Source organism: Streptopelia decaocto (genome assembly GCF_964273445.1).
Source record: "Streptopelia decaocto genome assembly, chromosome: 2".
NCBI classification, from domain to species: domain Eukaryota; kingdom Metazoa; phylum Chordata; class Aves; order Columbiformes; family Columbidae; genus Streptopelia; species Streptopelia decaocto.
Window position 1 is genome coordinate 160,407,162 of NC_138655.1, and position 16,369 is coordinate 160,423,530.

The window sequence follows — 16,369 nt, forward strand, 5'->3', positions numbered from 1 at the left end:
GTCACTTGCTGGTTTGCCTTCAATGAGCAAGTCAAGCTGAGCTGATCAGTGGGTTTGCATTTCATTAGAGTGGCCAGATCTCCTGAGCTCTCATCTTGATGCTATCATTGAAGATGCCATATACATTAAAGCAAGTCGAGGAATTCATGGAAATTGGACTAAACTTTGCAAAGCTGAAGAAAAGTCTCCTGACTCTCACAGCCCTTGAACCATTAGTAAAAGATGCTGTGCTCATGTCTTGTCTTTCCTTGACCTGTTTTATTAGGAAGACCCAAACCATCTTTAATGTTTTCCTTCTCATGACATCCCAGTCTCCTTCTGGTAGGCAACAGAGTGAGGTATGGAGAAGCTACAGCCTGAGTGAGTCTCATTTTAGATCTCGCTTCATCAGGGTAGTCACTCTTGGCTTCCCAACAGCCAAAAAAGCATTGCTAGAGGTTGAGCTTAGTCATCTTCACTATGAATTGCTGTCTGGAGGTGCTAACATGGGAAAAGCAGGATAGGAAGGGTAGATACCTAAAATCAAAGTCTACTTCTTAATAAATCCAGTTCTCTACAGCTTTTGGAAAATGAGGGGGGTTTGAGTGAAGAATGAGGAAGCCCTGCAATAATCCCTTAAGCATGGTCCATGTCAGAGCACTAGAAATCTGTCTCTTGTTTAGATGCTGGTGAGGAGATAAGTTATGTTTTTGGCAACCCGGTTTGTAAATCTTTGTCTTATATCTTGTGTCTTTAGTTTCAGTTTACATGTTCTGGAATTAGGCAGAAGGGCTCAGATCACAAATTTGATTTATAAAATTGGTGATCTGGAGGGACGAAGAAAGTCATGTGTTTATGTAATTTGTTGGTTAAAGAAAGGCTGAAAGATTAGAAACTTTTATTTAAAAAAAGAACTTGTTTCCTGCTAGATGTTGATGATGGAAAAACTTGTAGGATTTTCATGTTTAAAAATAATCCTCCAGAAATAGACTCTGGTGATTTCTTTCACGTTGTTTAGAATGACTCAGTCTGGGGGCTTAAGGTGAGTTTGCCTTCATATGCCTTGAGTCAAATTTCTGCAAACATTTAGGAAGAAAGATATATTTTAACATATCCTGTTGAGTGCTTGGACAGCTTCTACTGGAAGCCAGTGCAGAACTGCAAAGCAGTTTTTATAGCAAGTAACAGTGTTCTTGTTACTCTCCAGCTTGTACCGATTAGGAGAAATTAAATTGATGTCTGTCTTGCCACAGATATTGAAGCAAAGTCCAAGGTACGCTCTGATCACTTACCCTCAATCTGCGGATCCTTTTTGCTTTCTGTTATTGCCCAAGTCCATTTTCTGCTGAGCTGGGGCTTCAAATCCCTCCCTGAGGGATGGGTAAAGGAGCATCAGTGCACCACAAAGAGCACCTCAGTGGTGGGAAGGAGATGCTACAGTGTCAGGACTTTGCGTGCCCTGGCAGGGTTGTGGTTTTCCTTCAACTAAATCATTTCTCTGTTACATTCTGCCTATAGTGCTGGAGCGATAGCGGGTGGCATGACAGGCAAAAAATATCCAAATTAAATGCAAAGCCCTGGCAAGTTGAAAGGGGAGCTCCGAGGGGATGGGTTTGCTTCAGAGCAGACTGTCAGTGTTGATATAAATAAACAAGTGATGAGATGGAGTTGGGGAAGGAGAGATGCCCACAGGGTGCCTAAATGGGGCTGGGGGAGAGGAGGGCACAGCAGTAAATACAGGAGGGAAAGGGTTGAATTTTGCAGGGAAGATTCATTTAGTGAAACCTTGAAGCCAAAGTACCCCCGGTCAAACCAAATCTGTCACAGAAAAATAAGGTAAAACTCTATTTTGAGAGTCCACAACAGGGCAGGATGGGGTAGAATTAAAAGCGTGAAAGGTACAAGGGAGAAATCATAGGGAACTGCTTCCATGCTAGAAGCAACTAAACAGGCTAGAACACTTCAGCTTGAAAAAGAGATGCCTGGAGAGGGATGTGAAAGAGGATTTTATGTTTTTTCTCCCCAGGGAAAGAGATATTGTAGTTAGGTCATGAATATTTCTGTCTTTGTAAAAGAACTAGGCAATTCCTAATGGAACCAGCAGTGAGCAGAATCAAAGTGAATTCAGAAAAAGGATGTGTTTTTTTCTTTCGGTGGACACTTAAACTGTGCAACTCCAAAAATTTCCATGAGTTCAGAAGCAAAATCAAATTGCATTTAATTTAAAAGGTTTATGGAAGAAAAAGAATCTATCTGAGGTATTTTTTATTATTGCATACAACTTTTAAGATTTAAGTAGAACTTTATCCCTGATTTAAGAAGTCTTTTCTCATTGGAGTCTGGGGCAGTAGTAGTAACCCAAGGCTGATGATGGGTTTTCTTAGACTCTACTATGATTAGATTCAAGCTGCCTGTCCAGAATCAAGTAGATTGTTGCAGGGACCATCTTTTGGGATCTGTTTTCTTCAGTCAGGCAAAAACTCAGCGCTCAACTGAGACAAGAAGGTTGATGCAATGATAATTTATTGTAATGAGACCAAACTGGACAAACTATGGGTGAGCACCCAGGCTGCTCTTCTGCATGAGCTTGTCAGTGGGAGAATAAATGTCACCCAACACCTATTTACAGTCCTGTGTGAACCTCCTCAGAAGAGACCAGGAGTGACCCCATTCATTAGGGAGAAATTGATGCAAATAAGAGATGTGCTGAAAGGGTTTTTTTTCTGATTTAGGAGTTCACCAGGGTTAAGAGAGTGCCTGGCACCAGCCTACTGCCCTTCATTTCTTTCCTCGGCCAAACCTAGTCACATCTCAGAGCTGTGCCAAACCTCTGGAAGTCACGTATATTCATGAAAAAAGGTTATTCTCTGCTGCTTCCTAGATAAGCTTTGACTGTATATTTGCTGTAAGTGGTAGATAAGACTCAAATAAATGTTTTTTCATGCTCTAGTCTGCTGGTTTTGCAAACCACTGTATACTTGTGCCTCATGACGATTGACCTGCTTTCTATTTATTAACCTTTTAAAGGGAGAGGAAAGAAGGGCTTGAGCTTTGATTCATGTTTAGTGGAGACAGTGGAAAAGGTGACCACCTTCTGCAGCTCTAGTGGGTTTCTTAACCCAGTGCAGCTCAGACTGTGTCAGTGGTCTTCAGCCACTTCTTCTGAGCCAGAATCTCCTATAGGAGATCTCTCCTAAGCCCAGCTGAGGCTGGTGCAGCCCTTGGCTTCCACTTTTGGGCATTTGGCTTGCGAAGAGGGAGGCTGAGCTGCTGGATGTGAGGATCTGAGCTCTGACATGTGGCCAACAGCCTCCAACCCATTCCTTGAGCAAGGCTTCAGGATCCCTCTTCAAGAGGGAGAGATGTCGTTCCTTGTAATTACACTAATTGCGTGGCTTACAGTCAATGATGAGCAGTTTCATCTGCTTGTCTGAATGAAGGTTAAAAGGCAGCTTTGTTAGAATTGCAATAGATTTCTGCCTCCAGAAGATATTTGGCTCCAGAGAGCACTTCACAATCTACCAGGCAACAGCAGGACAAACTTGGGTGTCTGGAAGCCACAATTAAAATAATGGTAAATATTCTCTTTTATATATATATATAATGACAAGCTTTTAAATAGTGCATGAGATTACCCAGGGATGAGGTACTGTCTTGAAAAAGTCATACACTTTTACGCTGCTTCTCCAGACTCACTTGTGATCCTTCCCAAAACAAAGCACAGCCCTTGGCAGTGTGTTGTTCCTTGGCTTTGGGTCACAGGCAAACGAGCAGAGCAGTTCTTTTGATTGAAATGGAGTTGAAGGGTGGATGTATTCACGGCTTATTTGCACCTGCTGCCTTGGGTAAGGATTGACAAATATCTTTGCATCCTCCCTGCAGATACTGAGTACAAGGGAGAAGACAACACTGATAATTAATTAATGGAGCATTTAGCAATCACCAAACATGATTTGATCAGGCAAAACAAATTGCCATGTTTTATTACATACATGAAGGCCAAGTGATGGCACAGGGAAGAGAGGGATTTCCATTTTCGAGGCACATTGCAGCAGTTTCTGACCTCAAATCATTTTATTGGGTATTGATCTGTCACATTGGCATGACTGAATATTGCCCAACAAACTCCTGACGTCAGCAATTTTCCAGGATAAGGAGAAAGAGAACCATTTTCTGGAAGGCTATTTGGTAAGGATTGTCTGTGTCTTGGTTTGGATGGACTGGCACAAACTTTTCCTGATGTTGTAATGGGATAACTACAGGGCGAGCAGCAAACTTTGGACCACAAATGCAAAGCATCTTGCAGGTATCAATCTTTGTGTTGTTCCAATTCATTAAACACAAGTTACTCATGCAAGATCTCTTCTAGTCATTGGAGAGAACATCTCCAAAAAGTGATTCATTTTCTGAACTACGGTGACATGAACTGCGAGAGCTCTGGTTTCCATTGGCTTCTTTAGATTTACACATCTGACTTCGAGATGCATAAATTTAAGGATATGGATCCCACCTTTAAAACGTGGATCCTGCCAGCTACATAAATAGTCAGCACACCTGAGGGACAATAAGTAAGAATGCTGTTATAAGAGCTAATAGGCAGATATGAGCGGCCTTTACAGAGGCAATAGTTTTTAAAGATCCACTGTGTGTGTTTTGCAAGGCCAGTTTTGTGCATCTTCACTTTATTTTAATCAAAGAGAGCTTTTGTTACAAAAGTGAACACCTAAAAGCTTTTTTTCATACATCACTGGTGGTGGTGAAGAATGCTAACACAGAAGAAGATACAGATCACAAAAATTCTCAGAGTGCGTAATTCAGGACATTTAAAAAGCCATTTGATACTATCACCTCGTATTTTATTTCACATTATAACCTGTCCTGAGGTAATGGGTGCACTATAATTTATTGAGGTTGATGGAGGAAAAGATTGTAAAACATGAAAGATTCTGTCATTAAATCATCTATTTTCCATGGGGAGAATATTTAATGTCTTAATACTTTTGGAGCTGCTGGCTGTTTGGTGGCAGATAAGTATGACACTATGGAAACTGAGCTTTGCACCTGATATTAGAAAACTGAAAACTGAATTTTAATGAACACTACAGAAGCGCTTGACGGAGAAGATACCGTCAGTTATTTCGTCTTTCAGGCTCCGATGATCTCACCTCAGGACTTCATTTGAAAAGTTCTGTTCGCTCATGAAAGAAGGAAGGAAAAAAAACCCTTTAAAATAACTTTGAAAGAGAGCTGAGGGTTCTTTTTCAGCTTCAAAGCATTTTTGTGTGCTCTCTTTATTGATCCGAGACAGCACGCTGCCTCTGTCTGAACAGGCTGATGATGACACCAGCCTTTTTCTTAGCTCAAGTGGCAAAAGATGATTTAAAGGAGGAATTTCAGATCGGGATACAATAACCAAGAAATGCAGCTTGGCAGTGGTCTTCATAGTTCCCTTTTCTTGCATGTAAAGTGTGTTTTCTCAAAGCTTTCTTCTTCATATTTGAATTTCTCTTGTTAGGCTGTTGACCTTAACGGCAACATGTTAGTCACATTTGGGGAAACGTTGCGATCTAATGGGGCATGACAAATAACCAAGAGCAGAGGTGCTATAAAAAGTGAGGTCTGTTGACTACCCGTCTATCTACCCCAGGCAGCAATTGAAGTGCCCGTCTGTTGGAAATTTAAACGGGAAAAATAAAATGTTTTCCAAATTCTAGTAAGAACTTTAAAATATGTAACATGCTGAGGCAAAAACACGTCCGATTTTATTTTAATTCACGTCTGCCAACTCCTTTTGGCTCCAGTGCTAATGTTACATTATTCAACAGCGCAGCATGTATTGTGATATCATTGACATCTTTTGAGAAAGTAGAAATAAAAGGGCAAAATCAGAGCAACACATTATAACTCTCTAGGAAGGATGTGCGATTATTTTTTTCTCCCTGAAATATCGAGAAAACCTTCAGAAATGCTTAATTCTGAGAAAATTCATATTTTTTCTCCCTGAAGTTAGCTCCATTGGTTATACCTTAATTCCTAGCTTGGATAGATGGGGAGCAGCTCCTGGTGACACACTGTCCCTCTTCAACCTCGGAAGTGTCTTGCGCTTTCTCACTTTTTAAGGGGAAAAACTTGCTTCTTGAGAAGGGATTTGGCTCCTTATCTCTTGATTGTCATCAGTGTCCCCTTTCCTGCTGAGCGCATCCCCTGCACAACCATCTCGTTTCAAGGGTCAGAAAAAGGTGGTGACAGAAGTTTGGGGGAAGCGGAGAAGTGGAGCATCGCATGTTCAGACCAGGTGTTTCAATGCAACAGGGAGAGATAAAAGCAAGGAAGAGAGATGTTTAATTAGGCATTTCTGCTTTTTCAATCTAAAAAAGGCACTGTTCTCTATTAGCTCTGATTTTCCGCGTTCTTGCAGCGATGTGCTGTAATTTCTGTACTGATTTCTGGAAAAACTACAGACATGACCAGTGCTGAATTTTAGGGACCAGGGTAGCTGAAAGCTGTGTGTTTAAAGAAAATATTTCTGTGCTTTTCATTCCAAAAGGTGCCTGCGCCGAGATAATAGCCTCAATATGCCTTTGCACACCTGCTCTGATCTACCCCGGTTCCTCTGCTCCATGGAGCAGGTAACACTTATGTTTGTTCTACCACCTGCTTTTCTCTCTTCCCCAGGTTGCAGAAGGCAATGGGACAACATCACATGCTGGCCCGAAGCAGAGGTTGGAGAGGTTGTGGTACGGCCGTGCCCGAAATACTTCAGATTCCTCACCACTTTTCTCGGTAAGCAAAAAACAGGGACCACATCTCCCTGAAACAGTTTTATGGTTTCTCTGCCTGTGGGGTTTCACATCGTATCACAAGGGAAGCTTCTTGGTGCAATCAGAGGGAGAAACAAGCTCTTTGCAAAGAGTAAAGGAGATTTCCAAGCCATACATGAATGCCCAAAGCATTAGAACATCCTTCCTATCCTTCTTGTGGTACCATGTGCTACTCTGGATTGTAGGGATCATACAGGTTGCCCAAAAAGGTGGTGGATGCCCCATCCCTGGAGACATCCCAGGCCAGGCTGGATGGGGCTCTGAGCAACCTGAGCTGGTGAAGATGTCCCTGCTCATGGCAGGGGTGGCACTGGGTGATCTTTGGATGTCCCTTCAACCCAAACCATTCTCTGATTCTAAAACTGGCTCCTGGTGAAATCCAATAATATGGATGTTGTGCGGTGAAAATTGCATCAACCTGTGTAATAGTATGTTTGTTGTACAAAATGAACAGCTTAGCACTGTAATTAATTAAGTCTCTGACATAAAATAAACAAGCTGAACCTGCGTGTAATAAAGTATTTTGCTGCTGAAATTACAAATTTGGCCACAGGCCAAGAAATAACCTGACAAATAACGAGCAGGGAAGGTTAATGGAGAAAGGAATTTAACTTACTATTCAGCAGGCCTCAAGGGTCATGCAGCAACTGGCCGCTTTGTCTTCTGGTAGTTTATAGTCATTATTTACTATTTTTATTATAGTAGCCCCACAGGCCTCCACGGAGAATTAAGCTCTTTTGCAGTGGAAATTATGCACCGAGCTGATAAGTCTCCACTTTTACAGCCTTGCAGTCCAAACACAGGTGACAGATTATGAATGGGAGTAAGGATACAATATCATTCCTGTTTAACAGACCAGGACACTACACTGATTAAACAGCACATGCTGATTACATCACTTACCCAAGGCCACACCAAAAATCTTTGCAGACCCAGAAGGGAAATTCAAAATCCCTGGATTTTGTCCTATCCTAATGCTGTAAACTCCCTGTTTCAAAACTCTACAATAGTTCATCACTGCTGTGTTAACACCCAGGGAAAGCTGACAGAAGCTGCTGTAATATCACATCTTGCAGGACAAGACCCCTGTGCATTAGTTCAGCCATGTGGAATAATTGCCTGCTGTTGATGCTTCGTGCCCTCTCCTGGGCAGAACATTCGCTCACTGGGTTTTAGAGACCCAGCGGAGTTAGTTAAAAGGGAAGAAATAACTCTTTACTTAAAGTTTTTAATACTTCATCCCACCAGAGCAGAGCAATGAGGAATATATAATATATATTCAAACACATACATAGATATATCATTGTGGTTATGTTGAACTTAAGGTAAGGGAAGTTCAGTAGGTTGGGCTTATGAGACTCAAAAAAATTGCTCATTCAGGGGCAACTACTGCTCTTCAAGATGTCCTAGGACATTCTGGTCTCCAGGTTCCCCTGCAGAAAGGTGTAGTTCTCCCATAGTTCATGTGTCATTGGATCCCTCAGGTACCAAAGGGTGTTTGTCTCAAAAAAACTAATATTTAGGCATGTGAATGGTTCCTATTCTGGGATAAGTCCAGACTTCACCAAGAGCAGTTAGGGCATCACTTGGGCTGTCCATGCTCTTCATGTACCAGGTCAAGAAAACTACTCAAACACAAGCCAACCCATGACCCACTACCCATGTTATAGTGTGTCTGCTGGCATTTGTGCGGTTCTGTGAGCAGTGGGATCAGCAAATGTCATCTTGCCTTGCAGCTGGCAATGTCAGCAGCCTTCTGGCATGATTTCACGTTGCTTTGGATGAGTTTCCTACAGTTAAATGCAGTTTTGTGCATCTGACTGTCATCCAGGGATTCCAGTCACTGGAAAGCTGGCTGGTTCGGTCAAGAGCATGATACATCTCATCTTAAATTAGCCACTTAAAGAGACCAGATGAACAGCAACATGGAAATACCGATTTCTCCTCATTTAATACGGTGAAGCACAGAGTGACTTGCTTTGTTGGAGAAAGGGTATTCAGCACTCTTAATTTCTGCAGTTTCTAATGCAGGTGGGTCTGTACGAGGCAGGTGTCCAAGATCCTATTAACATCCACAATAATCAAGTCAGTGCAGTCAGCAGACACCTGTCTGTAGGAACATGAGCAACTCTTTAGATGTCAGTTGTTGTATTGAATTATTTTCGGTTGAGTATGGTAGAAATGCAGGCACCTGCACTGTAGACACTGAGGGCTCCATTCAGATTCTTAAACATAAACATCTGGTGCCATTTGAGATACTCTGGGGATCTAAGAAATTCATGAGGATGCCTCAATTGATGCCAAGATACTTTTGTTTAGGAAATTAGTTTCTAACCTGGAATGGCATTCCTATCAACTGATTTTAGAGTTTTCCATATGAAAACCTGTCTCTGAGCTTTAGTCAGTGGTGAGAAACAGGCTTCTTAGAGGTGCAGTTCAGCTGACTTTAAGACTTTGACTTCAGAATGAGCTGAATAGCATCGATAAACCACATATTTATCTCCATTTTCAATTAAATTATAGTAGAGTGGCTCTGGCAGATGTGAAGGTCTTAAAATACAGGGGAACGCCACCTTTGCAGAGCATACGGACAAGCATCTCCTCCTGTAAACAGAGAAACTAATGCCATTTCCAACCAGAAACAGCAGCTTTGATTTTCTCTGAGCTCTGCACTTTGTACGATCATATAAGAATGTGGAAAGCACGTATGATCTTGAGGGAGGGTAAGATTGCCTCTTGTTTCATAGAACTCGTTGCAAAATTAATGCCATTGAAGTCTGTGAAGCAGTTCTTCCTTTGTAGTAGTGAGTATCATTGAACAGCTTTCAAGGAAGTCAATCATCTGGTTATTGTTTATGTCTTACTCTTTGATCCCTTTGCAGGAACATGAAAGCTTATACCAAGTTGTGATCAAGCTAAAATCTTTTGTGTATTTATAGCAGAGAAAAGGTAAAATACTGGGGAACAAAGAGTTAATAGGATTTTACTGCCTAATGGAGAATCTGCTCTTCAAATGACTAATATCCTGTCTTAGGGTAAATAAAGGATAAAATATCTCTTGGCATTTAGAACCCTTAAAATGCCTAGCATAGTCCTGATGTCATTTGACATTAAATTTTTATGCCATTCACAAATCCAGAAGATTTTTATTATTTCCTGACATTCGTCAGTACCATGTGAAAGACATGGATGAAAATCTTTTTGGCACCTTTCATTATTAAAGTGCATTACTTGCTATCCCTTGACCAGAACATTCCAGCTTCCTTTCAATACAGGGAAGATGACATTTATAATAGGGATTTGTTTCCCACAGTTCCTCCAAAAGCAAATTGTTCATCGTGCACAAGTTAAACAGTAAAAATCAGCACTGACAGCTCGTAAGCTTCAACTATGAGATTAATTGACTTAAAAGGGCGGGGATGGGAATAACTTAGCTCTGGAATCCCACTCAACGAGGTGAGATTCTTCTGAGTTTTGAGCTTGCCAAACTCCTTTTTGCTCTGGTGCTCTAAATTTACTTCTGCTCTCCTTTCCCCTCCGTCATGATCATCTTTTACTTATTTTTCCTGCTCCACTTCCCTTCCATATCACAAGAAAACAACAGAAATTCTCAGAGTTATTGTGACATTCATGCACAAATAAAGAGAAAGAGATAATGCATGGGAGCGGTCAGAAAACTTATATGAAAATTTGTCCGATGTAGCATAGATCACAGATTGTGACAATACCGCTTTGACTACCCACCTGAACCATTTATTAGGTTTCCGCATGTCCTCTTGAATATTGGACATCATCATACCTTGTACCAGTCAGATCCTTGGACCAGTGCTAGGACGTGGAAGGCTCCTGAGATAAACTATGAGCCACTGGTAGGGCAGCTTCTGCAAGGCTACTCTTGTTCCTCCAGATGGTAGGAGATGACTTGCCTCATCCTACAGTGGTTTCCAGATATGTTGCCATTCGTTTTTAGTCTCCTTCTGCTGCAAGTGAATGACAAACTGAAGCTGTGAAAGACAGATATTCTGGCAAAAAAAAAATAAATCATACTAGAGAACACTGGAAGGTGGTGGCTTAGTGACACTTGCTCAGTTTAGTAACACAGAAGGTGAGAGTTTCCATTGCAAGAGTGAAATCAAGGAGGGAAAAGGGTGGTTAAAGGCAATATTCAACAAAACCAGATTGTGCAAACTGCCATGAATAGAGTCATAGGTAGAAACTGGAGGAAGGTTCCAGTGGGGATTTATGTGGGAAGTAAAGACTAACTTCGATGAGCTTTTAATGTGATCAGATGAAGTTAAGGATCCAGGACATCTCCAGGGCTGCTTCTGTGTGTTCTTCTGATGGACCCACCGCATTTCATATACAGTGAGCCAAAGATACAGGGAGGGAAGGAGACTGGAATATGTCACTTACTCACTGCCAGGAGGGTGAGGGACTTGGTTTTACACCTGTTCACTGAATATCCAGATACGATTCGCACATTATGAGCTACAAAGCAAGCTAAGACTTAAAGTATTGGTCTCAGGTGAATCTTGAGTTGTCTTAGCAAAATTATTCCCCTTCCTTTAAATGTCATTGCTAAGAATGTTGTCCATCTGGCTCAGGACATTTCCTGGCTTCAAAATTCTGCTTTTTGTCCTGTTTAGCAGTTCCAAATCCTACACGCTGAGAAGCAAATCCTCCAAGTCATATCTGGCTTTGGATTTCCATGGAAGCGATGCTTTTATTGGCTACCTGGAGTCTTAGAACGAGCACGAAGCTGTCTGTGCTTATTGTTGACAGCTTGTACGCGCGCTCACAGCTTGTTAAACTGATTTCCATGGTGCTCATTCAGAAGGTTTTGTGCAATTCTTCAGGCAAGAATTAGGGTGGATGAGAGTCATGTAACCAGGCTCCCGTGGCTAATGCCAGCTGCAAAAATTGGCAGTTGCATTGTGTGTCACCTCTAAGGTACATATTTGTGCAGAGCAATGCCAAGTGTTTAGGTTTGCTTTATTTTAAATAGGAATTTTGAAATCACAGGGATATTTACCAGCATTAATTCGTGAAAACAGCAAGCTTCTCTTCTTCTACATGGCAATAGGGATCCAAAAGGTCTTGGCTGCATGAGAAAGGTGATTCAATCAGGGATTTATAAACTCCTGAATTTAAACAAGATCATATATTAATCAAGGTGGGTTTTCTACTGATTTCAGGCTTGCTCCTTTCTGTCTGCGTGGTGCAGGCAATCAGGGTCAGTATAATCTAAAGTTAGCCCTGTGAAAGCTCAGCATTAAATCTGGATAGATATATGGGTTTTCTCCTGCAGTAAACAGACAGTAACATCTCATACGTCCTGGAGACGTTTCTCAGGGGTGTGAATCAGCCTGTGATTTCCTCACTGTTTATGGAGGAAAGTCTATCAGAAAAGACACTCAGGATCTCAGCTATAGGTGGACCAAATCTGCTCATCCACCACCACACACATAAAATTTTTAGATGTATCTAAATCACTTATGTGTTTAATATGATTGCAAGTTGTACGCAAATATTGTCTTAAATCTAAAGAAATTGAAAACAAATTCTTGTCTGGATTTACAGTCTTTTAAATCTGGAGTAACTGAAGTTTATACCGGCATTAGCAATCAGAATCTGACCTAAAGTCCTTTTCTGCACAAGCAGAGCCCCAAGACTTGTCTGAGAAATCATGGATCTTATTATGTTATTGTGGGTTTTTGAAACCATAATCCATGAGGAGGATTATGTCTCCTCATTTATTTATTTATTTATTTAATGTCCTCTTAGCATTCATATTCTTCTTTCAGATAGCGTTTTCATTTGAATTTAAAAGGTATCTTTTTTCTCTGTGGTACATTTCAATTCAACAAATACAAATCAAAAGCTCTTTTGTTGTATATTGTAGTTGTCTTTTTTGGTATTGTGCCCAAAGTTATTTTAACTACCATTTGATCCTATGTACATCTCAGTTGTTGTGAGGACTTATACACAAAACATGGTTCATATCATCCCTGGCCTCTGACTTGCCTTTTGGCAAATTCAGTACAGTGGACAGTAAAGGTCTAATTCTGTCATCTCATTTTTTTTCCTGATTCATCTGTAGAGAGATTTGGAAATGACACCCTCTCTCCATCCCTTCACTTTGAAGGACATTCACTAATCCTTTGCAACATAATCCAACTCCATTAAGACAGAAGGAATCAAGTCAAATTCATTGGATTTAAGTCATTTGCTGTTAACATTCAGGTCATAGAATCATAGAATAGTTTGCATTGGAATGGACCTTCAAATCTCCCCCAGTGCCCCCCCTGCCATGAGCAGGGACATCTTCACCAGCTCAGGTTGCTCAGAGCCCCGTCCAGCCTGGCCTGGGGTGTCTCCAGGGATGGTTCATCCACCACCTCTCTGGCCAGTCTGGGACAGGTTCTCACCATCCTCGCTGAAAACAATTTCTTCCTCATGTCCAGCTTGAGTCTCCCCTCCTTTAGTTTAAAACTATCACCTCTTGTCCTATCACAACAGGCCCTGCTCAAAAGTCTGTCCCCATCTTTCTTATCATCCCCTTTTAATTATGGAAAGGCTGCAATAAGCTCTCCCCAGAGCTTCTCTTCTCCAGGCTGAACACACCAACTCTCTCAGCCTGTCCTCAGAGGTCTTCCAGCCTTCTGATCATCTTGCTGGCCTCCTCTGGGCCCTCTCCAACAGGTCCATGTATGTTTCAGGCTGAAGCAATACCCAGCTATCACCGCTCCTCATTTCTTCCAGATCTGGCACACACACACATCTCTACACAACTGCGCAGAGCAAAGGGAAGAGCTCCCCATGAAATAACATGAGAATGAGACCCTCATTGATGCAAGTGGTAGAACAGACCACTGCAGGTCGCTCCACTGATGCCACCTGCAAGCTTGCAGGGTCCTCACATGCTCCATGTGAACTCCAAACACACTTGAAGCCCTGTTGGCTCAGCGTCTTGGAGCAGAGCACAGCCATATCTTGGGATGCTCAAATGAATTTGTAAGTAGGACATGGATAGGGACTCCAGGGAGCTGGTGTTCTGCTGCTTTTCCTTTTGCTTAGTTAAACATATGGATGAGATTCCTTCCACTGACCCACGGGCACCTAACATTACTCATCTAGTCTAAACTCCTTGTCTAATTGCTCCCTCCAGCACCTCCAAGATATGTGTTATCATGTGACACTTCTTAGGAAGGGATGAGATGACCTTTGGATGTTGGATGTGGCCTCTACAGGGAACTCGATAGTCTACTTTAGCCTAGACTCCCTACATTTCCATGGCAAAAGTTAGGGGAGATGAATCCCAACCTCTTGCTCATGCGAAAGAGGTCTGTAATGAGTAGATGAAAACAAACAAAAACGCAGAATTGCATTTATTTACACCCCTCTGAAAATTATTCTCTTTTACTTGAAAAACATCTTAATCTCTCTCTCGTGAGCCAGTATTCTTTTCCTCATTTTTTTTCTCCTTTATTCTATATTGTCTTTGAAACTGGAATGAAAACTGGATAAAATTAGGAGAGGGGTGAGCAGATAGATAGCAGCAGATAAGCAAAAGACTTCTTCACTGCCATCAAGAATCTGAAAATGAACCAGACCCATTATTTATTTACTACAATGCTCATTTAAAAGGAAACAAGCAGTTGAGTTCATCTGTTACGGAGGTTTGTTCACTGAGAGCTCTGGTGCTCTGCTTTCCAAATGTGCCTTCATATCACAAAGGCAGAATTTCCAGGAAACCTCCTCATTTACGTGGAATTGGGCCAATTATTTGTCCAGACCACCCTGAACTCACAGAAAAGGGCACAAGTCAGCCAACCCTCCTTCTCACTGTGCCCATCATACAACATCCAGCCCTGTGTGATGTTCATTTTTTTTAGTTGTTGTGGACAACAGAATGTCCAAGGCAGAAAAACAGTGCTGGATGATCCCATTTCCATAATCAGTGTTGATTTTACATTCATGTGCACCTTCCACCTTGGCCACCTCAGCAATGTGCATGGGTAAATGAAGAAACAGGTGGCTCTCCGGATATATGGCATATTTAAAGCTTGGTTTTGTTTCAGACCTTTCAGATTTGTTTGCATGTGCCCCACTACTCTGAAGGGTTGGTGCTGAGAAGGTTTTGTGAGCAACAGCTGAACCTTATTCTACTGATCACCTCAAGTCATGTATGCCCAGTGTTACCAGTGCACATTGTGTTGAGGTCCATCCCATGGTTTGTGGAGTCACAATTCCTCCACTTACCCAGAAATGTGCATCTTTTTCTTGTAAATTTTTCCTGGTATACTATGATTGCAATATCAAAAGATCTAATGAGAAGTTTGTCCTAGAGTTTGACAGCTCTGCTTTCAGTGTGAGAAAACAAACAGGGTTTACAAAAGGTCCTAATTAAGGGGATATGTGATGTGAAGAAGGGAGGAATTATCTGTATTTATTAAGGGTCGAGATCTGCACACTTAGAAATGTGATATGCAGGAAGAGGAAAGAAAGATAAGGGAAAATTGAGGGTTTCCCAAAATCGAGGGTGCAGTAAGCTTCAGGGAGATGTGGCAGCAATAACTGTAGGCCAAGTGATGTGAAAAATAACATGTGAAGAAACTGAAGGCTATGTCTGTGATGTCGACGTGCTAACACCATGCCACAGGTTGTCCTGTGATAATGAAATAATGAAAATATGAAATAGCATGAAACACTAAGCAGAGCTTGTACTGAAAGAATGATCTTGTAAGATCATGACTGAGGCAGATAGAGTTTGGAAAATATCTTGTCATGACTTACCCCATAGATGTAACTGCTTTAGCATCCAGTTTAGTGCAAGCTATAGCTGTCTGAGAGTCTCAGGTGTTCCCCAGTAACAGTAGGAGAGATCAATAATAAAAGTGGTACTTTTATTTCCAGTGGGCTCAGCAGCATCACAGGAACAGTAAATGATGAAAACTGCTATGGCTTTAATAGCTTCTGCTTGAAAAAAAATCGATTTCTGACCATGGAATATAATGACAAAGAAGCAGGACAGATTGCTGGTCTCCTTTAGAAGCTGTTACAGAAAAGGGCACATGAAGCAAGAGAGGGACAAAAGTGAACACCCCTTAGCAATGACTGACTTTATATCTCTTGGTATGAATTCAGGCTCCCATTGAAAGCAAATAAGAGATTTTCCTCCTCTGAGATTAAAGAGCTGAAACCTGACCTATGACACAAACTTGTGGACACGTTTCTGAATCTGAAGGGTGTATTTGAAACAAATGAGAAAAATTAATTAAGAAAAATAAAAACTTAAGAGCTAGACATGGGCAATAATTTGTTTGGAATACAGTTATCTCTCTGCATTCATTCAGCTCACCTGTTCAATGTTTAACTCGTACCCAGATTAAACACCTTTTATAAAGAAAACGTTCTGTTTTTATCTTGGTTCTGCTAACTCATCACTTCTTCCAATGTGTCATGAATAAATCATGTCACTCCTCTACCAGGCCCTTTACTAGTTGATATAACCCAATCTGCAAAGTCATTTTGACTCAGATCTCTTCCACATAATTCCCAAACAAATT

At 41.4% G+C, this 16,369-nt stretch overlaps 1 protein-coding gene across 1 annotated transcript in view; it reads left to right on the top strand.

Annotated features, from left to right (window-relative positions):
- The window catches only part of LOC309436579 (vasoactive intestinal polypeptide receptor-like), a gene marked incomplete at its 3' end in the record, with an annotated part of 72,419 nt that overhangs the window by 10,373 nt on the left and 45,677 nt on the right, over positions 1 to 16,369 (top strand). Inside the window, 1 exon segment of the mRNA XM_082045858.1 lies at positions 6,655 to 6,762. Within this exon segment, the coding sequence (XP_081901984.1) occupies positions 6,655 to 6,762 (108 nt within the window).